We start from the raw sequence: 26,556 nt of genomic DNA, 5'->3' as shown, positions 1-26,556 counted from the left end.
TAGGAGTCGAGTCCTACAGGCTGCAGTGCAGTTAGACCCCATTTAAACACATTCCTGTGACCTGCCTTAGACGCACGCTCCAGTTCAGTGTCAACATAAGTCCCAGACCATGTTGTACAGTCTACTGATATCATAGAAAGATTTGAGGGGCAGAGTAGCCATTACTACTAAACAACCATAGCAGGCAGATATCCGGAGTTAGTCAAATTAATATTTTTGTTTTAGGAGAGGTGAACTCTCTGCACTTTCACTGGTGTGTGTTTCTTTCTGCTTGAATCCCTCGGCTAAACCATAATCCTACCTGTTTGTTCTGAAATTGCATTATTTTTTGCTTGTCCTCAACATTACATTGTCCCTCTTGTTTGTCCTCCACCGCGCTGACCGTGGTGTCGCCTCTGGCCGGCAGGGAGCGCTGCTTCGCTGACACAGCCTGGCCCCAATATTAAAAAAAAGTTTGTTCTGCGTTGTTTTTACGCAGGCGCAAAGCATGCTGTTTGTCCAGTTTCTCTGGTTGACTTACCTGTGAGGTGGAGCAGTTTCGGTTCTTCGTGAGAGGATTAAATAATACCGGCCACGGGTTTGGGTAAACGCGTCCCGGGAGATTGTAACCTCATTCCTCGGTATGTGAGTCTATAGGGACGCCCGCTGCGGAGCTGCTCGAGATTTCTCCAGGATTTCAGAATCTGTGCAACAGCAGGTGCGCGAGCGGGGACAAACGGTGAGAGGAGACGAAGAGGGGGGTGTGCTTCGGTGAGTGAGTTCACTATTGAAACAGAATAAATTATTGGGAAATTCAACTGGTTGCTTTTTTTAATGCCGAATTGTCGGGTCCTGCTCAATTATGCTGCTGGTGATCCCCACGGCTGCCGAATTTCAGGATTCAGCGGCAGCCTGAAGCCTCCGTGCCTGCGGTGAGGGACTCTTCGCCCCGGGGTGGTGGCAGTGGGACAAACGCCACACATTGTTTCCGTGTAGTAAGCCTCCCCGTGGACACCTAACACGGTGCTTGCGCTGTGGGTAGAATTAACAATTGGAAAGATGATGGGCTTCCTACGCCGGACGTTTAGCCATCGCTCGCGCAGACGGTTTCAGACAGCGGACGAACGGGACGGGAAAGGAAGAGGGGGAACCGCGAACCCCGCGCTCCTCGCGCACCAACAGCAGGTCGTCCACGCGCCCGCGGTGGTGACAGGGGGAGCGGCCGTGCACATCCCGGCGGCTGGGACCGACAAGGATGCAATGACCTGCCGAGTGCTGCTGCTGGATGGGTCGGACGTTAACGTGGATATTCCAGTGAGTGTGTGTGGTGTGTGTGTGGTGTCTCCATATTATTTTCAGACATATTTCTCTCAACAGAATATAAAGTGACTTCTTCTATGGTTTAGGTCATTCAGCACCATGTAGTTTTAACACCTGTCATTGTGTGTGTTCTGTGCAGTTAGGGGTAGGGCTACAGATGGTGTTGTGATCAGCCAATTCACCACATTACTTCCCCATTCTGACTGTTGGCAGGAAGCTGCCTACCTCAGAGAAACCTCCCTCCCTCTCTGCCCATCTCCCTCCCTCTCTGCCCATCTCCCTCCCTCTCTGCCCATCTCCCTCCCTCTCTGCCTCCTTCCCGCCATCCTCAGTTTTCTGTCTCTCTCTCTCTTGTCTCTGTGGGAGTGGTGTGATTTATCTCATGGCGCTGTGACAGAGAGAATGTGTTTGTCCAGGGGGGACGTAGACGTGTGTGTGTGATGTTGTAGTAAAACTCCTATCTTAAAGGTTGAGTTTGTGCGTGTGTCATCGTGGTCAGTGAAGCCGTCTCATGCGTCACCTTTTGAATACATACAGGAAGTCAGACTGCTGAGGGAATCAATGGTCATAGATGGAGAACCTATGATTTAATGTTACAGTAGAGATGCTAGTAGTTTATCGTTATGATAATACGCTTGATTTGTATCAGGCAAAAAAATTATCTGGCAAATAGACAATACATCAGAACATGAGAGCAATTCACTGTTTGTGAAGATGTAAATTGTTGAGCTGCAGGAGCCATGGTGTAGTTAATGTGCTTTATGAAGTTTGACTCCAGAGATGATTTCTTGCAGTGTGTGGAAAGCATCCTCATCAGAACTAAACAGTACATTCAGTAATATCACATTCAATCTAATCCAAACAGTAAGCTGTAACTTTGCTTTAGAGAATACAGGCTTGTGTATGTAAGGACTATTTCCTTTGTTGTCTCTTGTTAATTAGAACTAGCTCATGCTAACGGCCACCAGACGTCAGCTGACTGAAACCAGAGTCTATATAGCGCTCTAACAGGAACAAGCCTGAACATGACTGCTGAATCTTCCCTCAGGGATTCATCTACAGGTGTATTGAGTTGAAATTAATTCAATTGAACTCTTGTCTTCATCCAAAATCGACCTGCTAGGGCCTGCTCCCCAGGGGAAGATGTTTAGGGGTGGGGGTGCTCATACAGGAGTAGTAAAGGCCAAGGGCCTTTCATTTTGTGAAAAAATATTAGGTATTTAAAATGCTTTTCTTGTGATTTATCAGGGGGTGCTGTAGCACCCTCAACACCCCAGTGCTATGCCCCTAGGCACTTTCAGCTAGACACTACCCCCTAAACACTCATCTAGAGATGATTTGATGGGTACTAACACTATGGTGTTCACCTTTTCTGCCTTCTTATAGGCTTGGTGGACTTTGTCCCATTTTTACTTGCACCTGCTGTCTAATCCAGATCTACACAGGAGCTTTGGGGATAATATCTAGGGGGAAAGTCTGTCTAGGGAAAGTGCTTTGGGTAGGGGCTGGTTTGGGAGTGTGTGTGTTTTGTTGTGCTGTGCTTTGACAAGAGCTGGAGAGGAACAGGAAGGGCAAGAGTTTATTTATTGTGACCTCCCACTCCATAACCACACACACAGGTTGGCAGGTTCATACTTGTTATCAGGGAACAAAGTACAAGGTTATCCTCTCTCTTTTAAAAACACACTTTGAGGGGTGCAGCTTTTTAGTGGTTTAGGGCATTGCATCTTGGTGGGTGTTCAGCTCAAGAGCCCTATGGATTGTAGGTGTTTCAAAGACAAATGCCTGAATTATGGCTTCTCCCTCAGGTCTTCTCCCTCCGGTCTTCTCCCTCTGATTCTGCCCCAGATGCAGTCCCTAGTAATGACCCACACTCTGTCATTCTGCTCCATATCCACTCACAAGGTCTAGGCTGTTTATTCTCCAGCCTCTCTATTGTGACTATAATACATGTGTGTGTTTAATAGAAAAGGTCAAAGGGCCAGGAGCTGTTTGACCAGATCAGGTATCATCTGGACCTGGTGGAGGCTGACTACTTTGGACTGCAGTTCATGGACCCAGAACAAGTCTCAGTGAGTAGATATACATAAAGCCTCTGAACACACACACCACTACCTGCCATTGCTGAGGGGATTCCCTATGATGTAATGACACTAGTTAAATCAATCACAGTGTGGTGTTAAAATGATTGATCTGACGCTCCAGCTATCTGTCATATTCTCTGTGTCTCTCTCCATCATATTATGTCTGTCTCTGCCTGTCGCTGTCTCTCTGCCTGTCGCTGTCTCTCTGCCTGTCGCTGTCTCTCTGCCTGTCGCTGTCTATCTCTGAAGCCCTCCCATCTATCTCTGAAGCCCTCCCATCTATCTCTGAAGCCCTCCCATCTATCTCTGAAGCCCTCCCATCTATCTCTGAAGCCCTCCCATCTATCTCTGAAGCCCTCCCATCTATCTCTGAAGCCCTCCCATCTATCTCTGAAGCCCTCCCATCTATCTCTGAAGCCCTCCCATCTATCTCTGAAGCCCTCCCATCTATCTCTGAAGCCCTCCCATCTATCTCTGAAGCCCTCCCATCTATCTCTGAAGCCCTCCCATCTATCTCTGAAGCCCTCCCATCTATCTCTGAAGCCCTCCCATCTATCTCTGAAGCCCTCCCATCTATCTCTGAAGCCCTCCCATCTATCTCTGAAGCCCTCCCATCTATCTCTGAAGCCCTCCCATCTATCTCTGAAGCCCTCCCATCTATCTCTGAAGCCCTCCCATCTATCTCTGAAGCCCTCCCATCTATCTCTGAAGCCCTCCCATCTATCTCTGAAGCCCTCCCATCTATCTCTGAAGCCCTCCCATCTATCTCTGAAGCCCTCCCATCTATCTCTGAAGCCCTCCCATCTATCTCTGAAGCCCTCCCATCTATCTCTGAAGCCCTCCCATCTATCTCTGAAGCCCTCCCATCTATCTCTGAAGCCCTCCCATCTATCTCTGAAGCCCTCCCATCTATCTCTGAAGCCCTCCCATCTATCTCTGAAGCCCTCCCATCTATCTCTGAAGCCCTCCCATCTATCTCTGAACCCCGCCCATCTATCTCTGAACCCCTCCCATCTGGCCAGCAGCATAACACCCTGCATCCCACTGCTGGCCTGCTTCTGTAGCTAAGCAGGGTTGGTCCTGGATGGGAGACCAGATGCTGCTGAAAGTGGTGTTGGAGGGCCAGTAGAAGGCACCCTTTCTTCTGGTCTAAAAATAAATATATATATCCCAATTCCCTAGGGCAGTGATTGAGGACATTGCCCTGTGTAGGGTGTCCTGGGAAGTTAAGAGTGTCCTGACTCTGTGGTCAATAAAGATCCCATGGCACGTATTGTAAGAGTAGGCGTGTTAACCCTGGTGTCCTGGATAAATTCCCAATCTGGCCCTCATACCATCATGGCCACCTAATCATCCCCAGCTTACAATTGGCTCATTCCTCTTCCCTGTAACTATTCCCCAGGTCGTTGCTGTTAATGAGAATGTGTTCTCAGTCAACTTACCTGGTAAAATAAGGGTTAATAAATACATTCTCTGAAGCCATCCCATCTGTCTCTGACCACAATCCTGTTTTGATTTCTATTTGCCATTTATTTTTCAGCTGTGATGTTTCACAAAAGTTCTGAACCATTCTATTCTCATAGTTTCTACAGATTGTAAATGAAAGAAACAAGTTTGACAAAGGTGTTATATTGTTGATTAATTGACTATGACTTTTCAGATCACCCAGCAGTGCAATTTTGAAGTGTTAGCTGCAGGTAAATGTTGCAATTCTTGTACCATTCCTGGACCTGCGACCAACAACAAGCTACATATGGACAGTACCAAAACAAGTGCTCTAATGATTCTGTCTCTTCACAGTACAATCTGCAGAGCTGGGATGGTTGTAACCCGTCGTATGTATAACATTCTGTTGTCTACTTCTTTGTGTCTCTTGCAGCACTGGCTGGATGTGTCCAAGCCCATAAAGAAACAGATCAGAGGTCAGTCCATTCACTCCCACTATCTAATATTCTTAGTGTGTGTGTGGTGTATAGTTAATAACAAGCGAAGGCCAGCTACTTTTGCCAGACTGTTGGTAGTGTCCTCTACTTAATGTGTGCACTGTATACAGTGGGTTTGTGTGTGTAGGTAAGTGGGAAGGCAGGTGGTTCATTACCAGCTGTTGACATGGTGATTAGTGAGTGGTGCAGGGTGACACCAATGTTTACTTTGTCAGGAAACGCCCCTCTCACAGAGAGGGCTGCCTGGTTCTTACCTGAGTCTCCAGACAATTTTTAAATTAAGTGCCTGGTATTCCCAGGGTTTTTTAATTATAAATAAAATAAAAATAAAATAAAAATATATATATATTTTTTTATACAATATGTGGTAGAATGATAGATTGGCCTGACTATGTTCTTTCGCCTAATTGAATCTCTCTCGCTTGGTCTGTTTCTCTTTTTCAGATGGTCCTCCATACAGACTGTTTTTCAGGGTGAAGTTCTACTCCTCAGAGCCCAATAACCTACATGAGGAGTTCACCAGGTAACACCACCACTGGCTGCCTGTGCTCACACTCTAGCACACATGAATACACACACACACTCTCGTATACATACTGTCTCATTCACACAATCTCACCCCCTCCTCGGTGTAGTGTAGAGGTGTAAGGGGGCAGTGTAGCTAATGACTTTGGTCCAGTGGGGAAGAGACTAATTAAGGCAAAATGGACTGAGACCTCTTCAGAGAGAGAAAGACTGTCTGTCAGTCAGTGTGAAAGAGAGAGGGAGAAAGATTGATTCTACATCAGTGGTTTTATTCTCACTCCTTTTGTCTGTGTTCCAGGTACCTGTTTGTGCTGCAGCTTCGACAAGACATTCTGTCCGGCAAGTAAGCAGCTCCCAACACCCCCACACACACACACACACACACACACACACACACACACACACACACACTAAAGCTCTATCTCACTCTCTCTGTCTCTCATTCTCTCTCTCCATCTGGGTCGTGTCTCCTGTGTGTAGCTCTATAATAAAGTACAGGATCAGAACATCAGAGGGCTGCTAATTTAAAGAAAAGGACCTCTCCTCCCCAACACACACATACATACACACACACACACACACACACATACAGTGCATTCGGAAAGTATTGAGACCCCTTCCCTTTTTCCACATTTTGTTACGTTACAGCCTTATTCTAAAATGAATTACATTATTTTTTACCCTTGTCAATCTACACAAAATTCCTCTTAATGACAAAGCAATAACAGGTTTTTAGAAATGTTTGCAAATGTATAAAAAACAGAAATGCCTTATTTACGTAAGTATTCAGACCCTTTGCTATGAGACCTTGAAATTGAGCTCCAGTGCATTTTGTTTCCATTGATCATCTTTGAGATGTTTCTACCTGTGGTCAATTCAAATGATTGAACATGATTTGGAAAGGCACACACCTGTCTATATAAGGTCCCACAGTTGACAGTGCATGTCAGAGCAAAAACCAAACCATGAGGTCAAAGGAATTGTCCATAGAGCTCAGAGACAGGATTGTGTCAAGGCACAGATCTGGGGAAGGGTACCAAAAAATGTCTGCAGCATTGAAGGTCCCCAAGAACACAGTGGCCTCCATCATTCTTAAATGGAAGAAGTTTGGAACCACCAAGACTTTTCAGAGAGATGGCCGCACTGCCAAACTGAGCAATCGGGGGAGAAGGGCCTTGTTCAGGGAGGTGACCGAGAACCTAATGGTCACTGACTGAGCTCCAGTTCCTCTGTGGAGATGGTTGTCCTTCTGGAAGGTTCTCCCATCTCTGCAGCACTCCACCAATCAGTTATTTATGGTAGAGTGGCCAGACAGAAGCCACTCCTCAGTAAAAGGCACATGTCAGCCTGCTTGGACTTTGCCAAAAGGCACCTAAAAAACTCTCAAACCATGAAACAAGATTTTCTGGTCTGATGAAACCAAGATTGAACTCTTTGGCCTGAATGCCAAGCGTCACGTCTGGAGGAAACCTGGCACCATCCCTACAGTGAAGCATGGTGGTGGCATCATGCTGTGGGGATGTTTTTCAGTGGCAGGGACTGGGAGACTAGTCAGGATCGAGGGAAAGATGAATGGAGCAAAGGACAGAGAGATCCTTGATGAAAACCTGTCCAGAGCACTCAGGATTTCAGACTGTGGTGAAGGTTCACCTTCCAACAGGACAATGACCCTAAGCACACAGCCAAGACAATGCAGGAGTGGCTTCGGGACAAGTCTCTGAATGTCCTTGAGTTGCCCAGCCAGAGCCCGGACATGAACTCAATTGAACATCTCTGGAGAGACCTGAAAGTAGCTGTGCAGCGATGCTCCCAATTCAACCTGGCAGAGCTTGAGAGGATTTGCAGACAAGAATGGGAGAAACTCCCCAAATACAGGTGTGCCAAGCTTGAAGCATCATACCCAAGGCTTTAATCGCTGCCAAAGGTGCTTCAACAAAGTACTGAGTAATGGGTGTGAATACTTGTGTAAAAAATAATATTTGAGTTAATTTTTTTATACTTTTAATACTATTTCAAATCTGTTTTTGCTATGCCATTATGGGGTATTGTGTGTGAGATGATGAGGACTTTATTAAAAAAAATTAAATCATTTTTAGAATGAGGCTGTAGCGTAACAAAATGTGGAAAAGGTCAAGGGGTCTGAATACTTTCTGAATGCACTGTACATACATGTGAACACAGTATTGGAAGTAATGCTGCATGCGGTGTGTGTGGTGTGATCTCTCTGCTCTGGAACCTTCCTCTCTCCCTCCAGGTTGAAGTGTCCATATGATGTCTCAGTAGACCTGGGGGCCTACTGCTTACAGAGTAGGTGATGATTTACACACTACGGTATCTCTGGAATCAGCATTCATGTTTCTTTTACACCTGACTATAACGCGTGTGTGTGTGTGTAGGTGAGCTGGGGGACTGTGACCCTCTAGAGCATTCTCCTGAGCTGGTGTCAGAGTTTCGCTTCACACCCAAACAGAGTGAGACCATGGAGGCAGACATCTTTAACAAGTGGGTGGACCTAAGGTGAGTTAAAACACCATCCAACAGGACATCTTCACTGGTGTCTGTCTGAACAGACTCTAGGTGTGTCTGTCTGAACAGTCTGTAGGTGTCTGAACAGTCTGTAGGTGTCTGAACAGTCTGTAAGTGTCTGAACAGTCTGTAAGTGTCTGAACAGTCTGTAGGTGTCTGAACAGTCTGTAGGTGTCTGGATAAGAACAGTCTGTAGGTGTCTGAACAGTCTGTAGGTGTCTGAACAGTCTGTAGGTGTCTGAACAGTCTGTAGGTGTCTGAACAGTCTGTAGGTGTCTGAACAGTCTGTAGGTGTCTGAACAGTCTGTAGGTGTCTGAACAGTCTGTAGGTGTCTGAACAGTCTGTAGGTGTCTGGATAAGAACAGTCTGTAGGTGTCTGAACAGTCTGTAGGTGTCTGAACAGTCTGTAGGTGTCTGAACAGTCTGTAGGTGTCTGAACAGACTGTAGGTGTCTGGATAAGAACAGTCTGTAGGTGTCTGAACAGACTGTAGGTGTCTGGATAAGAACACAGGACAGGTGATAACCACATGAACAATGTCTGGTTCTTTAACATCATGCAGGTAGAGGAGTGTATCACTCTGGTGTTTTCTAGTGCTGTATCAAACCTATGTAAATCACCCTCTCCCTCTCTCTCTGGTGTCTGTCTGAACAGTCTGTAGGTGTCTGAACAGTCTGTAGGTGTCTGAACAGTCTGTAGGTGTCTGAACAGACTGTAGGTGTCTGGATAAGAACACAGGACAGGTGATAACCACATGAACAATGTCTGGTTCTTTAACATCATGCAGGTAGAGGAGTGTATCACTCTGGTGTTTTCTAGTGCTGTATCAAACCTATGTAAATCACCCTCTCGCTCCCTCTCTCTCTGGTGTCTGTCTAAACAGTCTGTAGGTGTCTGAACAGTCTGTAGGTGTCTGAACAGTCTGTAGGTGTCTGAACAGACTGTAGGTGTCTGGATAAGAACACAGGACAGGTGATAACCACATGAACAATGTCTGGTTCTTTAACATCATGCAGGTAGAGGAGTGTATCACTCTGGTGTTTTCTAGTGCTGTATCAAACCTATGTAAATCACCCTCTCTCTCTGGTGTCTGTCTAAACAGTCTGTAGGTGTCTGAACAGTCTGTAGGTGTCTGAACAGTCTGTAGGTGTCTGAACAGTCTGTAGGTGTCTGAACAGTCTGTAGGTGTCTGAACAGTCTGTAGGTGTCTGAACAGTCTGTAGGTGTCTGAACAGTCTGTAGGTGTCTGAACAGTCTGTAGGTGTCTGAACAGTCTGTAGGTGTCTGAACAGTCTGTAGGTGTCTGAACAGTCTGTAGGTGTCTGAACAGTCTGTAGGTGTCTGAACAGTCTGTAGGTGTCTGAACAGTCTGTAGGTGTCTGAACAGTCTGTAGGTGTCTGAACAGTCTGTAGGTGTCTGGACAGTCTGTAGGTGTCTGGATAAGAACAGTCTGTAGGTGTCTGGATAAGAACAGTCTGTAGGTGTCTGGATAAGAACAGTCTGTAGGTGTCTGAACAGTCTGTAGGTGTCTGGATAAGAACAGTCTGTAGGTGTCTGAACAGACTGTAGGTGTCTGGATAAGAACACAGGACAGGTGATAACCACATGAACAATGTCTGGTTCTTTAACATCATGCAGGTAGAGGAGTGTATCACTCTGGTGTTTTCTAGTGCTGTATCAAACCTATGTAAATCACCCTCTCGCTCCCTCTCTCTCTGGTGTCTGTCTAAACAGTCTGTAGGTGTCTGAACAGTCTGTAGGTGTCTGAACAGTCTGTAGGTGTCTGAACAGACTGTAGGTGTCTGGATAAGAACACAGGACAGGTGATAACCACATGAACAATGTCTGGTTCTTTAACATCATGCAGGTAGAGGAGTGTATCACTCTGGTGTTTTCTAGTGCTGTATCAAACCTATGTAAATCACCCTCTCTCTCCCTCTCTCTCTGGTGTCTGTCTGAACAGTCTGTAGGTGTCTGTCTGAACAGTCTGTAGGTGTCTGAACAGTCTGTAGGTGTCTGAACAGTCTGTAGGTGTCTGGATAAGAACAGTCTGTAGGTGTCTGAACAGACTGTAGGTGTCTGGATAAGAACACAGGACAGGTGATAACCACATGAACAATGTCTGGTTCTTTAACATCATGCAGGTAGAGGAGTGTATCACTCTGGTGTTTTCTAGTGCTGTATCAAACCTATGTAAATCTCCCTCTCTCTCTGGTGTCTGTCTAAACAGTCTGTAGGTGTCTGAACAGTCTGTAGGTGTCTGAACAGTCTGTAGGTGTCTGAACAGTCTGTAGGTGTCTGAACAGTCTGTAGGTGTCTGAACAGTCTGTAGGTGTCTGAACAGTCTGTAGGTGTCTGAACAGTCTGTAGGTGTCTGTCTGAACAGTCTGTAGGTGTCTGTCTGAACAGTCTGTAGGTGTCTGTCTGAACAGTCTGTAGGTGTCTGTCTGAACAGTCTGTAGGTGTCTGGATAAGAACAGTCTGTAGGTGTCTGTCTGAACAGTCTGTAGGTGTCTGTCTGAGAACAGTCTGTAGGTGTCTGGATAAGAACAGTCTGTAGGTGTCTGGATAAGAACAGTCTGTAGGTGTCTGGATAAGAACAGTCTGTAGGTGTCTGGATAAGAACAGTCTGTAGGTGTCTGGATAAGAACAGTCTGTAGGTGTCTGAACAGTCTGTAGGTGTCTGGATAAGAACACAGGACATCTTCTCTGGTGTCTGTCTGAACAGTCTGTAGGTGTCTGGATAAGAACAGTCTGTAGCTGTCTGGATAAGAACAGTCTGTAGGTGTCTGGATAAGAACAGTCTGTAGGTGTCTGGATAAGAACACAGGACAGGTGATAACCACATGAACAATGTCTGGTTCTTTAACATCATGCAGGTAGAGGAGTGTATCACTCTGGTGTTTTCTAGTGCTGTATCAAACCTATGTAAATCACCCTCTCTCTCCCTCTCTCTCTGGTGTCTGTCTGAACAGTCTGTAGGTGTCTGAACAGTCTGTAGGTGTCTGAACAGTCTGTAGGTGTCTGAACAGTCTGTAGGTGTCTGGATAAGAACAGTCTGTAGGTGTCTGAACAGTCTGTAGGTGTCTGAACAGTCTGTAGGTGTCTGAACAGTCTGTAGGTGTCTGGATAAGAACAGTCTGTAGGTGTCTGAACAGTCTGTAGGTGTCTGAACAGTCTGTAGGTGTCTGAACAGTCTGTAGGTGTCTGAACAGTCTGTAGGTGTCTGAACAGTCTGTAGGTGTCTGAACAGTCTGTAGGTGTCTGAACAGTCTGTAGGTGTCTGAACAGTCTGTAGGTGTCTGAACAGTCTGTAGGTGTCTGAACAGTCTGTAGGTGTCTGAACAGACTGTAGGTGTCTGTCTGAACAGACTGTAGGTGTCTGTCTGAACAGTCTGTAGGTGTCTGGATAAGAACAGTCTGTAGGTGTCTGAACAGACTGCAGGTGTCTGGATAAGAACACAGGACAGGTGATAACCACATGAACAATGTCTGGTTCTTTAACATCATGCAGGTAGAGGAGTGTATCACTCTGGTGTTTTCTAGTGCTGTATCAAACCTATGTAAATCACCCTCTCTCTCCCTCTCTCTCTGGTGTCTGTCTAAACAGTCTGTAGGTGTCTGAACAGTCTGTAGGTGTCTGAACAGTCTGTAGGTGTCTGAACAGTCTGTAGGTGTCTGAACAGTCTGTAGGTGTCTGAACAGTCTGTAGGTGTCTGAACAGTCTGTAGGTGTCTGAACAGTCTGTAGGTGTCTGAACAGTCTGTAGGTGTCTGTCTGAACAGTCTGTAGGTGTCTGTCTGAACAGTCTGTAGGTGTCTGTCTGAACAGTCTGTAGGTGTCTGAACAGTCTGTAGGTGTCTGGATAAGAACAGTCTGTAGGTGTCTGAACAGACTGTAGGTGTCTGGATAAGAACACAGGACAGGTGATAACCACATGAACAATGTCTGGTTCTTTAACATCATGCAGGTAGAGGAGTGTATCACTCTGGTGTTTTCTAGTGCTGTATCAAACCTATGTAAATCACCCTCTCTCTATATCTCTCTGTTTGCCTCTGTCTGTGTGACGGATCAAGAGATTAATCCCTGGAGCGTCTTGATTGAATCCAGGCAGTATTTAACCCTGCTAGTGTATGATCGCTCCAATCTCAGATTAGATGACGCACACAGATTACACACACATACACTGGGGCTCACTGAGCTGACATGACACCAGTGAAAGCGAGAAACCAAAGAGAAACCCTACTGAGTTCCGCTCTCTCTCTCTCTATTGGCCAGATAAACCCCTAGGCCCTAATCTGTTGTGTACATCTGAACTGGATTACTGCAAGAAGTATGGAGGACATTCCACCCAGAGGGCAGGGTATGTGTGTTAGACTGAGCATGTGGTTTTGTTTCCCCAGGGGTACGGATCCATCCCAGGCAGAGACCAGCTTCCTCAACAAGTGTAAATGGCTGGAGCTGTACGGAGTGGACATGCATTTTGTCAAGGTTGGTGTGTGTGCTGCTGTTGTCTGTGTTTGATGTTGTAGAGTAGCACTGAGCATGTGTGACTGTGTGTTGTCCTCAGGGAAGGGACGGAGCTGAGTACGCTCTGGGTCTGACTCCCACTGGCATCCTGGTGTTTGAGGGCTCCACCAAGATAGGCCTCTTCTTCTGGTAAACACACACACACACACTTTGACATGAACACTCCAAAACACACTGATATTTTCTTGAAAACAGCTGCGTAGTCTGCAATGTCAACTGTGTGTGTGTGTGTGTGTGTGTGTGTGTTCCAGGCCCAAGATCACCCGCCTGGATTTCAAAAAGAGTCGACTCACCCTAGTGGTGACGGAGGACGATGATCAGGTGAGCAATACACAAATACCCCTGCCCATGACCCCACTCTCCGAGGGTGTCTCATATATGCAAAGAAAACCATTTCCATTTCTCACCACCACACATTTACAGGCGACACACTTGTATGTGATCGGCCCCTATTTCACCTTTTGACTTGACAGCAGAGACCATTTCATTGACATTGAAATATTTGGACTGCTTTTGTCAGAGTGGTGTTTGATTGTGATTGGCTGTTGTGTGGTTAGGGGCGGGAGCAGGAGCACACCTTTGTGTTCCAGTTGGACAGTTCGAAGACGTGTAAACACTTGTGGAAATGTGCTGTGGAGAGCCACGCCTTCTTCCGGCTGCGCCAGCCCACAGCTGGGAAGGCCTCCAGCAGTGACTTCACACGCCTTGGATCACGTTTCAGGTTCAGGTGGGTGGGGCTCGCACCAACACTCAACTCTACAACAGAGATTGTGCCCAAAATGGCACCCTATTCCCTATATAGTGCACCACTTTTGACCAGAGTTCTAGGGTGCACTATATAGTGAATAGAGTGCCATGTTGGATGCACTCTGAGAATAGGTAGGGTTCTGGTCAAAAGCAGTGCACTAACTGAGGACTAGTGCGCCATCTGAGATGCAAGTTTTGTCTCTATGGTTACATGATGGAAGCTATGGTTACAGGGAAATGCCGTTTGTTTACATGTCAAACTGAAACGACCTCTTCAGATATATTCCAGGCATCTATCACCAACATACAGGGACGCAGTATGTTGAGTCATGTAAATGTTCTGTACATCCTGACATGCCAAATACAGAGATGCCAGCTACTGTTCATCGTCGTTAAAGGGAATCTTGGGGGTTTTGGCAATGAGGCACTTTATCTACTTCCTCAGTCAGATTGACTCAACGATACCATTTGTATGTATCATCTTACTTAATTATGGATGCAATCAGCAGTTTCACGAGCCAATGCTAACTGGCATTAGCGCATGATTGGAAGTCTATATCTACTAGCATGCTAGTAGTTACCATAGACTTCTAGTCATTGTGCTAATGCTAGTTAGCAATTACGCTAACGCTAGTTAGCAAATTCCTTTAAACTGGGTTGGTATATTCTCCCCAGTACACTATAGATTATACCCTACAGCTTTACATCCCTACAGCTCCCAGCAGGGACATAAAAATGGTATCAACGAGTTAATCTGACTCACTGCCAAAATCCTGAAGTATCCCTTTAAAGTGTTCTCTCTCTCCTTCTCAGTGGAAAGACTGAGTACCAGGCGACCCACGGAGGGAGGCTGAGGAGGGCCAGTACGTTTGAGAGGCGACCCAGCAAGAGATACCCCTCTCGCACTCACTCACTGGGTGGCAAGGGTTGGTATATTCTCCCCAGTACACACTATAGCATATACCCTACATCCCTACAGCTCCCAGTTCCCCCATACAGTAAAACACCCATACAGGCAGTTTCCCATGTCAAATCTCCTGTGCTTGATTCACTGACCTGATGTAACCTGGCGGTCTCTCTCTCTACAGCCCTCTCTCCAGCCAAACCACCACATATCAGGTGGGTCCCTGAGAGCACAGGACAACCAAGCATGTACAGAGCCCTTAGAAACTATTCACACCCCTTGACCTTTTTCTACATTTTGTTGTTACAGTGAGATGAAATGGATTTAATTGTAACTTTCTGTCAACGATCTACACATTTTATACTAATGTCAAGGTGGAAGAAAAATGCTGACATTTGTAAAAAAAAAATTTTTTAAAAAACACTATGTTAAGATTCAACCACCTGAGTCAATACATTTTATAATCACCTTTGGCAGCGCTTACACTCTTTCTGGGTAAGTCTCTAAGACTTTCCACACCTGGATTGGTAGTGATTACAGCTGTGAGTCTTTCTGGATGAGTCTCTAAGACTTTCCACACCTGGATTGGTAGTGATTACAGCTGTGAGTCTTTCTGGATGAGTCTCTAAGACTTTCCACACCTGGATTGGTAGTGATTACAGCTGTGAGTCTTTCTGGATGAGTCTCTAAGACTTTCCACACCTGGATTGGTAGTGATTACAGCTGTGAGTCTTTCTGGATGAGTCTCTAAGACTTTCCACACCTGGATTGGTAGTGATTACAGCTGTGAGTCTTTCTGGATGAGTCTCTAAGACTTTCCACACCTGGATTGGTAGTGATTACAGCTGTGAGTCTTTCTGGATGAGTCTCTAAGACTTTCCACACCTGGATTGGTAGTGATTACAGCTGTGAGTCTTTCTGGATGAGTCTCTAAGACTTTCCACACCTGGATTGGTAGTGATTACAGCTGTGAGTCTTTCTGGATGAGTCTCTAAGACTTTCCACACCTGGATTGTGCAACATTTGCCTATTATTTTTTTCTAAATTCTTCAAGCTCTGTCAACTTGGTTGTTGATCATTGCTAGACAACCATTTTCACTTTCAGGTCTTGCCATAGATTTTCAAGCAGATTTAAGTTAAAACTATAACTCGGCCGCTCAGGAACATTCACTGTCTTGGTAAGCAACTCCAGTATAGATTTGGTTTTAGGTTATTGTCCTGCTGAAAGGTGAATTCATCTCCCAGTGTTTGGTAGAAAGCAGACTGACCAGGTTTTCCTTTAGGATTTTTCCTGAATTTTTCCTAAGCATACCCGCATTGTAAAACCTCCCTGGTCTTTGTGGTTGAATCTGTTTGAAATTCACTGCTCGACTGAGGGACCTTACAACCATCTGTATTTGTGGGCTACAGAGATGAGGTAGTCATTAAAATATATATTATTGTCACACAGTGAGTCCATGCAACTTAGTTTACATGTTAAGCACATTTTTACTTCTGAATTTATTTTGGCTTTCCAAAACTAAGGGGTTGAATACTTATTGACTCAAGACATTTCAGCTCTTGATTTGTAATTAATTTGTAAACATTTCTGAAAGCATAATTCCACTTGGACATTATGAGATATTTTATGTAGGCCGGTGAGCATATTTAATCCATTTTCTAATACCGGCTGTAACACAAGTGGAGAAAGTCCAGTGGTGTGAGTCCTTTCTGGAGGAGTTGAATGTTACGCCTCTATTCATGTTAAAGAGCACTATGGTAATGAGCAAGATGTACATTTTATACCAATGTATGGAAATGGATATGTTTTGATTAATGATCTGTATGTAAATGTGATCTTATTGAGCAATTATATTGTTATTTTTCAGCGCCCACACCAGCCCCGAACCTAGTCTACACCCAGTAAGACACACACACACACACACACACACAATGGTTCCTCATGGATATGAAGGTTAAAGAAGAAAACGTCAGTGGATACCTTTGTGACTGATTACCATGGCAATGCACCTGCAATATTCAACTGAATATTATTTTCTCAGTCTTTTTCTCCATCTATCTCTGTTCAGTACCAGCGTAACATCCCTATAGCCCATGAGCCTTGGCACCCAGCCCTCACACCCCCCATCTACCTACAACACTCAGGACACACATCCCCGCACAGGTGAGACACAGACAGACAGACAGACATTGGTAAGACTTCTTCTTAATGGTGTATAGTGAGTCCCCCTAGCCCCCAGAGTTGTCTCATTTCAGAGGTGCTCTCTTTCTCTGTCGGGTATCTCCGCTATCTTTTTCTTTTTGAATGTCTCTTTCACGTCATATCACTGTTACATCATTCATGTGTTGCATCATTTAGACAGGCTGTGTGTGTGCGCGTGTGTGTGTGTATGCTTACCGTGTCTGTGTATGCGTACCGTGTTTGTCATTTCCCATGTCCAGAGCGCCTGCTGCAGTAGCAGTGAGTCAAGAGCCCAGTCATCGGTCAGTACCAGAGAGGTCCAGCGGGTCTTTCCCTGGATCCATCAGTGTGGTGTACAGAGACAAGGTCATGACTGCACTCTGACCCCTCCACCCTAACCTCTACAGCCCTGTCCCAGGACCCTGTCCCAAACCCACCTCTAAATCTAAACTCTAACACATAGGCATATGCATACGAGACAACTGGAATACAGAAGACGGAGAGAGACAGAGAAACACTCTGGTTGTGGACTTATGGACCAAAATACATCATCCTCATCACCATCATTACACACCAGCCTTGTCTACCATGTGTCTTCTCCATCAGATCACCACCACCACCATGCTGTGGAGACAGAAAGAGACTCCTAACAGAAAGAGAGAGACTTTAAACATAGAGATCTCTCTCTGAGTGGGTTGGACCATGATGTTTGATGATGTCTTGTTAGTTCATGTAATTGTTGTTGATACTTTAGTGGCTGAATGCTACAAAGTCCTCAAATGTGACTGGGTAAGATTGAAATTCCGTTTATGCTTTACAAAACAGTCATACCGAGACATTATGTTTCTGCCCAGTTAGCAGGTATATTTGCTTTTAGCCAAATCCTTTTAGAGCAAGCCAAATAATTTGTTTAAAGAAGTTATCCTAGCTCAGGATTCACTGTTTGAATGTAAGATGCCAATCATTTGAGTGTGTGTGAAGTAGTCTGTGTCATCATAAACTGCTTTAACTAGGGATCACATGGTTGTACATTACATCTGAAGGGGAATATGGCTACTTTGGAAATCTCAGCTAAACGATGAAGGAAAATGTTCTTGTTAAATTCATATCAGCAATATACATTACATTATATAGATTACATTACAATAGCATGTCATGGAAGTCTTGCGTCTATTGCTGCATGAATGTTGTGTGTGAGGGGCTCTGACTCAGCTTAATCAACCCCCCCATAGATCAATAGAATGGCTCTGATGGCCTTGTTTACCTGTGTTAATGCTGATTGTGTTTACATCCTCTCCATGCTCAACATTCCTTCCTGTTGCCTTAAAATTGTTACTCTTATCACAACCAGCCTTAGATTGGTTGCTACAGCCTTGTTGAATAAACGCACTGCTTAAAGTCCTTCACTGAAGTTGAATAATGTACACACACACACACACACACTGAATGACTGTTAAAATGATGTGCTATACACACCACACACAGACTACCAAAGCACAGGTGGCTGATTGTACCTTAATTGGGGAAGATGGGCTCATAGAAAGTTATCAAATGTGGTTTCCGTGAGCTGCCCTCCCCTGTGTACCAGAGAGGTTTTAAAAACTGGTGTTACTGTGTGGTAAAGAAGGTGGAACAGGGTGCTGTTCTGGTTCTGGGTTTCTGGACTGTGTGTTTGAGTGTGATGTGCTGTCCCCAGTTTCCCTCGGCGTGGTCCTGTCCTGGGAGGGGAGCAGCAGTTCAGTGTTGAGGAGAACGAGACGCCGTACTCTGGAAGCATACACCATCTCCACCGCAGACACACACACTACGACAACAGCCAGGAGACTTACTGTCACACACACAGCAAGAACAGTAGGTATACACCCATGGGTATACACACCACAGGCAGCCAGGTTATAGACACCAGGTTATACACACCACAGGCAACCAAGTTCTACACACCACGGCAGCCAGGTTATAGACACCACGGCAGCCAGGTTATAGACACCAGGTTATAGACACCACAGGCAGCCAGGTTCTACACACCACGGGCAGCCAGGTTATAGACACCACAGGCAGCCAGGTTATAGACACCACGGTAGCCAGGTTATACACGCCAGGTTATAGACACCACAGGCAGCCAGGTTATACACACCACGGCAGCCAGGTTATACACGCCAGGTTATAGACACCACAGGCAGCCAGGTTATACACGCCAGGTTATAGACACCACAGGCAGCCAGGTTATACACACCACGGCAGCCAGGTTATACACGCCAGGTTATAGACACCACAGGCAGCCAGGTTATAGACACCAAGTTATTAACGCCACGGCAGCCAGGTTATACACACCACAGGCAGCCAGGTTATAGACACTAGGTTATACACACCATGTTATACACACCATGGAAGCCAGATTAAACACACCATGGCAGCCAGGTTATACACACCACGGCAGCCAGGTTATACACACCACGGCAGCCAGGTTATACACACCATGGCAGCCAGGTTATACACACCAGGTTATACACACCACGGCAGCCAGGTTATACACACCACGGCAGCCAGGTTATACACACCAGGTTATACACGCCACAGCAGCCAGGTTATACACGCCACGGCAGCCAGGTTATAGACGCCACGTCAGCCAGGTTATAGACGCCACGGCAGCAAGGTTATAGACGCCACGGCTGCCAGGTTATAGACTCCACGGCAGCCAGGTTATACACGCCACGGCAGCCAGGTTATACACACCACGGCAGCCAGGTTATACACGCCACGGCAGCCAGGTTATACACGCCACGGCAGCCAGGTTATACACGCCACGGCAGCCAGGTTATACACGCCACGGCAGCCAGGTTATACACGCCACAGCTGCCAGGTTATAGACGCCACGTCAGCCAGGTTATAGACGCCACGGCAGCAAGGTTATAGACGCCACGGCTGCCAGGTTATAGACGCCACGGCAGCCAGGTTATACACGCCACGGCAGCCAGGTTATACACACCACGGCAGCCAGGTTATACACGGCAGGTTATACACACCACGGCAGCCAGGTAATACACACCACGGCAACCAGTTTATACACGCCAGGTTGTACACACCACGGCAGCCAGGTTATAGACACCACAGGCAGCCAGGTTATAGACCCCAGGTTATTAACGCCACGGCAGCCAGGTTATAGACCCCAGGTTATTAACGCCACGGCAGCCAGGTTATAGACACCAGGTTATTAACGCCACGGCAGCCAGGTTATAGACACAAGGTTATACACACCACGGCAGCCAGGTTATACACACCACGGCAGCCAGGTTATAGTCACCAGGTTATAGACATCACAGGCAGCAAGGTTATTGACACCTGGTAAAACACACCATGGCAGCCAGGTTACTCACACCACGGCAGCCAGGTTATAGACACCACGGCAGCCAGGTTATAGACACCACGGCAGTCAGGTTATAGACACCACGGCAGCCAGGTTATAGACACCACAGGCAGCCAGGTTATAGACACCACAGGCAGACAGGTTATAGACACCACGGCAGACAGGTTATAGACACCACGGCAGACAGGTTATAGACACCACGGCAGCCAGGTTAATGACACCACGGCAGCCAGGTTAATGACACCACGGCAGCCAGGTTATATGTTAACACTGTGTGTGTGTTTAGAACACAGAGCCCCTCCCTGTCCTGTAGATGAGTTGGAGCTCTGTCTGCTCAACCCCCTGGAGACAGACAGCAACACCTCTCCCTGGCCTTCACTACATGTCAACATGGACAACAAGGTACGGTTACACACCAGGTCAGACATATTTAAGCAGTTATTTTATTACATATTTAGACTCCACCTCTCTCTCTCTCTCATCTCTCAGGCGGAGGAGAAGCAGTTGTCTGAGAAGTCTCTCCAGCCCTCCTCTCCCTGCAGCCCTCCAGACCATCTCAAGTGTAACATCTACAAAGCTCAGATGGAGGCTGTCTATAGAGTGAGTACTGACCCCTAGTGATGGAGGCTGTCTATAGAGTGAGTACTGACCCCTAGTGATGGAGGCTGTCTATAGAGTGAGTTCTGACCCCTAGTGATGGAGGCTGTCTATAAAGTGAGTACTGACCCCTAGTGAGTGAAGGAGGATGTCTATAAAGTGATTACTAACCCTATTGAATGACAGAGGCTGTCTATAAAGTGAGTACTGACACCTAGTGATGGAGGCTGTCTATAGAGTGAGTCCTGACCCCTAGTGATGGAGGCTGTCTATAGAGTGAGTACTGACACCTAGTGATGGAGGCTGTCTATAGAGTGAGTACTGACCCCTAGTGATGGAGGCTGTTTATAGAGTGAGTACTGACCCCTAGTGATGGAGGCTGTCTATAGAGTGAGTACTGACCCCTAGTGATGGAGGCTGTTTATAGAGTGAGTTCTGACCCCTAGTGATGGAGGCTGTCTATACAGTGAGTACTGACCCCTAGTGATGGAGGCTGTCTATAGAGTGAGTACTGACCCCTAGTGATGGAGGCTGTCTATAGAGTGAGTACTGACCCCTAGTGATGGAGGCTGTCTATAGAGTGAGTACTGACCCCTAGTGAGTGATGGAGGCTGTCTATAGAGTGAGTACTGACCCCTAGTGAGTTATGGAGGCTGTCTATAGAGTGAGTACTGACACCTAGTGATGGAGGCTGTCTATAGAGTGAGTACTGACCCCTAGTGAGTGACGGAGGCTGTCTATAAAGTGAGTACTGACACCTAGTGATGGAGGCTGTCTATAGAGTGAGTACTGACCCCTAGTGATGGAGGCTGTCTATAGAGTGAGTACTGACCCCTAGTGATGGAGGCTGTCTATTGAGCGAGTTCTGACCCTATTGAGTGTGTGTTTGCAGTAGCCGTGTAAAAGCTAACATCCTCTCTCATCCTCTTGTCCTCTTCTCCTCTGTCGTCCTCCTGTTCTCTCCTCTTCTTCTGTCATCCTCCTGTCCTCTTCTCTCATCCTCTTCTCTCTCCTCCTCTTCTCCTCTGTCATCCTCCTGTCCTCTCCTCTTCTGTCATATTCCTGTCCTCTCCTCTTCTGTCATATTCCTGTCCTCTCCTCTTCTCATACTTCTATACTCTCTCGTCCTCCTCTTCTCTTCTGTCATCCTCCTCTCCTCTTCTTCTGTCATCCTCTTGTCCTCTCCCCTTCTCCCATCCTCTTCTTCTGTCATCCTCCTGTCCTCTCCTCTTCTTCTGTCATATTCCTGTCCTCTCCTCTTCTCATCCTTCTATACTCTCTCTCGTCCTCCTCTTCTCTTCTGTCATCCTCCTGTCCTCTCCTCTTCTTCTGTCATATTCCTGTCCTCTCCTCTTCTCATCCTTCTATACTCTCTCTCATCCTCCTCTTCTCTTCTGTCATCCTCCTGTCCTCTCCTCTGTTGTCGTCCTGTCCTCTCCTCTTCTGTCATCCTCCTGTCCTCTCCTCTTCTTCTGTCATCCTCCTGTCCTCTCCTCTTCTTCGGTCATCCTCCTATCCTCTCCTCTTCTGTCATCCTCCTCTCCTCTTCGGTCATCCTCCTGTCCTCTCCTCTTCTTCGGTCATCCTCCTGTCCTCTCCTCTTCTTCGGTCATCCTCCTGTCCTCTACTCTTCTCCTCTGTCATCCTCCTATCCTCTCCTCTTCTGTCATCCTCCTCTCCTCTTCGGTCATCCTCCTGTCCTCTACTCTTCTCCTCTGTCATCCTCTTGTCCTCTCCTCTTCTCCCATCCTCTTCTCCTCTGTCATCCTCCTGTCCTCTACTCTTCTCCTCTGTCATCCTCCTATCCTCTCCTCTTCTGTCATCCTCCTGTCCTCTCCTCTTCTTCCTCTCTTGATGAAGGATGCTCCGCTGACGCCCAGAGGGAAGACCTGTAGTCAGGAGATCAACGACAGGCCAGTACTAGCAGTGATACAATACTCCTCCCAGTGTGTGTGTGTGTGTGTGTTTGGTGGATGATAATGGTATGTGTGTATCTCAGGTATCAGAGCTCCAGTCAGGACTCTCGAGACTCTGCCACTTCCAGTCTGACCACAGAGAAAACCTCCCTCCGCCCCGACCACAACTCAACCACAGACAGACCCGCCAAGTCTAACCCTAACACCAACCGCAGGAAAAGACTGGTCAGGCAGTTCAGCTTGTAAGTATGGCAGGGTATTCACAACCTGCTCTGGGATTCTATACGATGCTCACAGCTGTGTCCTGTACTCAAAGTACTGTCATAACCTAGCCACTACTCAAAAACCTATGATGTTAGTTATTCACTACTCATGTGATACATTTAGAATGCTGTGGCTGAACACTGTCCTGTAATTGGTCCTCAGTAACCATGAGGACGAGGATAATCTCCCAGAGGCCCTTGCAGCGATCTCTTCCCGGAGCACTGGGAAGTGTGGCTCTAACAACTCACTGGACAACCAGACACAACCCTCCATATACCCTCAGGAAACAAACACACAGGTTATCATACCCCAGAGCACTCAGCAACACACACTTTTCATAGCAGAGCATTCGTCCATTTGGATCAGAGCCTTGTCATTTCTAAGCAAATACCAGGATAATAGTGGATTGTGAACTAAACTGTTTTGTGTGTGTTGCAGATGGACATGCCGATACTGGAGCTGAGGAGTCCATGCTGTGAGCGTTCTCACTCTCCCCACCTCTCCCCTTCCTTCTACCACACCTCCATCCCTCCCCTGGTACCCTGCCTCGCCTCTCACACCAACAGGTAACACACATTCAGGTTACACACACACACTCAGGTTACAGACACACTTAACACACAAATCCCAGTCATGTAACATTCCTCATGATGATCTGTGTGTGTGTGTGTGTCCCTGTCTGTGTGTGTGTCTGTGTTTAGCGGGGAGGAGATGAGGTTGGGCAGAGAGAAGATTCTCAGGGCTCTCCTGATGACGGAGCTCTGAGTCTGTGACCCCTGTGACATCATGGATGCCTCATGGACCTGGTGTGAGACGACCTTCAGGAGTCCCACGTCCACTGGCTGCACTCAGCAGTCAGCATTTACTGTACATAATGCAGTCAACCTTTCTAGATTTGCATACAAAATAATTTGCTTAAGTGTTATTTTAAAAGGAACATGTTTTATGTCTACCCACACTACACACCCTGTAACAACATGCTCCCACACTACACACCCTGTAACAACATGCTCCCACACTACACACCCTGTAATAACACGCTCCCACACTACACACCCTGTAATAACATGCTCCCACACTACACACCCTGTAATAACACGCTCCCACACTACACACCCTGTAATAACACGCTCCCACACTACACACCCTGTAATAACATGCTCCCACACTACACACCCTGTAATAACATGCTCCCACACTACACACCCTGTAATAACATGCTCCCGCACTACACACCCTGTAATAACATGCTCCAGCACTACACACCCTGTAATAACATGCTCCCACACTACACACCCTGTAATAACATGCTCCCACACTACACACCCTGTAATAACATGCTCCCACACTACACACCCTGTAATAACATGCTCCCACACTACACACCCTGTAATAACATGCTCCCACACTACACACCCTGTAATAACATGCTCCCACACTACACACCCTGTAACAACATGCTCCCACACTACACACCCTGAAATAACATGCTCCCACACTACACACCCTGTAATAACATGCTCCCAGACTACACACCCTGTAATAACATGCTCCCACACTACACACCCTGTAATAACATGCTCCCACACTACACACCCTGTAATAACATGCTCCCACACTACACACCCTGTAATAACACGCTCCCACACTACACACCCTGTAATAACATGCTCCCACACTACACACCCTGTAATAACATGCTCCCACACTACACACCCTGTAATAACACGCTCCCACACTACACACCCTGTAATAACACGCTCCCACACTACACACCCTGTAATAACACGCTCCCACACTACACACCCTGTAATAACACGCTCCCACACTACACACCCTGTAATAACACGCTCCCACACTACACACCCTGTAATAACACGCTCCCACACTACACACCCTGTAATAACATGCTCCCACACTACAAACCCTGTAATAACATGCTCCCACACTACACACCCTGTAATAACACGCTCCCACACTACACACCCTGTAATAACATGCTCCCACACTACACACCCTGTAATAACATGCTCCCACACTACACACCCTGTAATAACATGCTCCCACACTACACACCCTGTAATAACATGCTCCCACACTACACACCCTGTAATAACACGCTCCCACACTACACACCCTGTAATAACACGCTCCCACACTATAAACCCTGTAATAACACGCTCCCACACTACACACCCTGTAATAACATGCTCCCACACTACACACCCTGTAATAACATTCTCCCACACTACACACCCTGTAATAACACGCTCCCACACTACACACCCTGTAATAACATGCTCCCACACTACACACCCTGTAATAACACGCTCCCACACTACACACCCTGTAATAACATGCTCCCACACTACACACCCTGTAATAACATGCTCCCACACTACAAACCCTGTAATAACATGCTCCCACACTACACACCCTGTAATAACATGCTCCCACACTACACACCCTGTAATAACACGCTCCCACACTACACACCTTGTAATAACATGCTCCCACACTACACACCCTGTAATAACATGCTCCCACACTACACACCCTGTAATAACATGCTCCCACACTACACACCCTGTAATAACATGCTCCCACACTACACACCCTGTAATAACACGCTCCCACACTACACACCCTGTAATAACACGCTCCCACACTATACACCCTGTAATAACACGCTCCCACACTACACACCCTGTAATAACATGCTCCCACACTACACACCCTGTAATAACATGCTCCCACACTACACACCCTGTAATAACACACTCCCACACTACACACCCTGTAATAACACGCTCCCACACTATACACCCTGTAATAACATGCTCCAACACTACACACCCTGTAATAACATGCTCCCACACTACACACCCTGTAATAACATGCTCCCACACTATACACCCTGTAATAACACACCCTGTAAGGTTACTGCTGCTACACAATCAAAGCCCTAACTGTTTAAATGATGACACAAACAATTTGTTATGACTTATTGTATTGTCATGTTGATCTGCTCTGATAAAACTGCTACATGCTGGTAACTGTCCCCAGGTGAAAAGCTGCAGTCCCGGTCTTGTCCTGTAGATGGAGACAGACCCAAACAGACTGCAGCTTGGATCAGTTGTAGTTGCCCATAACCAATTCCTGGATCAGGCCTTTTTACATCCTCCTTATGGTTAATCTTAGAACTAATCTGATCCTAGGCCTGTGGTTACATGGAACTAACTGGAGAGTTTGGGTCAGAGCTCAGGTTACAGCTCTGCCATGTTTCTGTGCAGTTCCTTATTGCTGTTCTTGTCTATGTTCTATACCCCTGTGTTTAACCTTAATAAAGACAACATGTTAACTTTAACAAACATTCTGCTCTCTGTCTGGTCTCTGCTCGGGAGGTGTGTTGGTGTATCAGGTGAATCAAGAGAAACCGGTGCATTAACAGGATCAGGTAGAGTGTTGTGGAGTGAACGAGAATGTGGGTGGGGTCGTAGTGTTATACAATGCTAGTTCTGCCCTCGGGGTCCTAGTGCTTCTTGTTTTCTCTCTTCCTCTACCCTCATCTCCCTCCATTTTGTACTGCTAGAATTATGTTTCAGGATGACAATAGTACTGTTATTGTGTGAGAAAAGGTGTGTGAGGTACTGAGACTCAGTACACCGTGGCAG

General features: G+C 46.6%; 1 protein-coding gene across 2 annotated transcripts; it reads left to right on the top strand.

Annotated features, from left to right (window-relative positions):
* The first annotated feature begins 422 nt into the window (after window positions 1–422).
* On the top strand, window positions 423–26,245 carry LOC110507990 (band 4.1-like protein 4B). Of its 2 annotated transcripts, XM_036938690.2 has the most exons (23): window positions 423–1,293; window positions 3,267–3,371; window positions 5,263–5,305; window positions 5,771–5,849; window positions 6,150–6,194; window positions 8,106–8,158; window positions 8,248–8,368; window positions 12,782–12,869; window positions 12,949–13,037; window positions 13,160–13,229; window positions 13,466–13,635; window positions 14,469–14,581; window positions 14,744–14,774; window positions 16,428–16,461; window positions 16,629–16,723; window positions 18,438–18,592; window positions 20,392–20,507; window positions 20,595–20,705; window positions 22,563–22,615; window positions 22,702–22,860; window positions 23,045–23,180; window positions 23,321–23,448; window positions 23,584–26,245. In XM_036938690.2, the coding sequence occupies exons 1-23, from the start codon at window positions 1,039–1,041 to the stop codon at window positions 23,645–23,647; spliced, it is 2,313 nt and encodes a 770-aa protein (XP_036794585.2). In that variant the 5' UTR covers window positions 423–1,038; the 3' UTR covers window positions 23,648–26,245. The 2 variants fall into 2 exon arrangements, with proteins under 2 accessions (XP_036794585.2, XP_090045797.1); XM_090189671.1 differs by lacking the exons at window positions 18,438–18,592; window positions 20,392–20,507; window positions 20,595–20,705; ... (3 more) ...; window positions 23,321–23,448; window positions 23,584–26,245 and adding an exon at window positions 17,002–18,138.
* The last annotated feature ends 311 nt before the right edge of the window (window positions 26,246–26,556 follow it).

This window comes from Oncorhynchus mykiss, chromosome 2, assembly GCF_057628025.1.
Source record: "Oncorhynchus mykiss isolate SJ-2025 chromosome 2, ASM5762802v1, whole genome shotgun sequence".
NCBI classification, from domain to species: Eukaryota; Metazoa; Chordata; class Actinopteri; order Salmoniformes; family Salmonidae; genus Oncorhynchus; species Oncorhynchus mykiss.
This window is presented reverse-complemented; position numbering and strand designations above follow the sequence as displayed.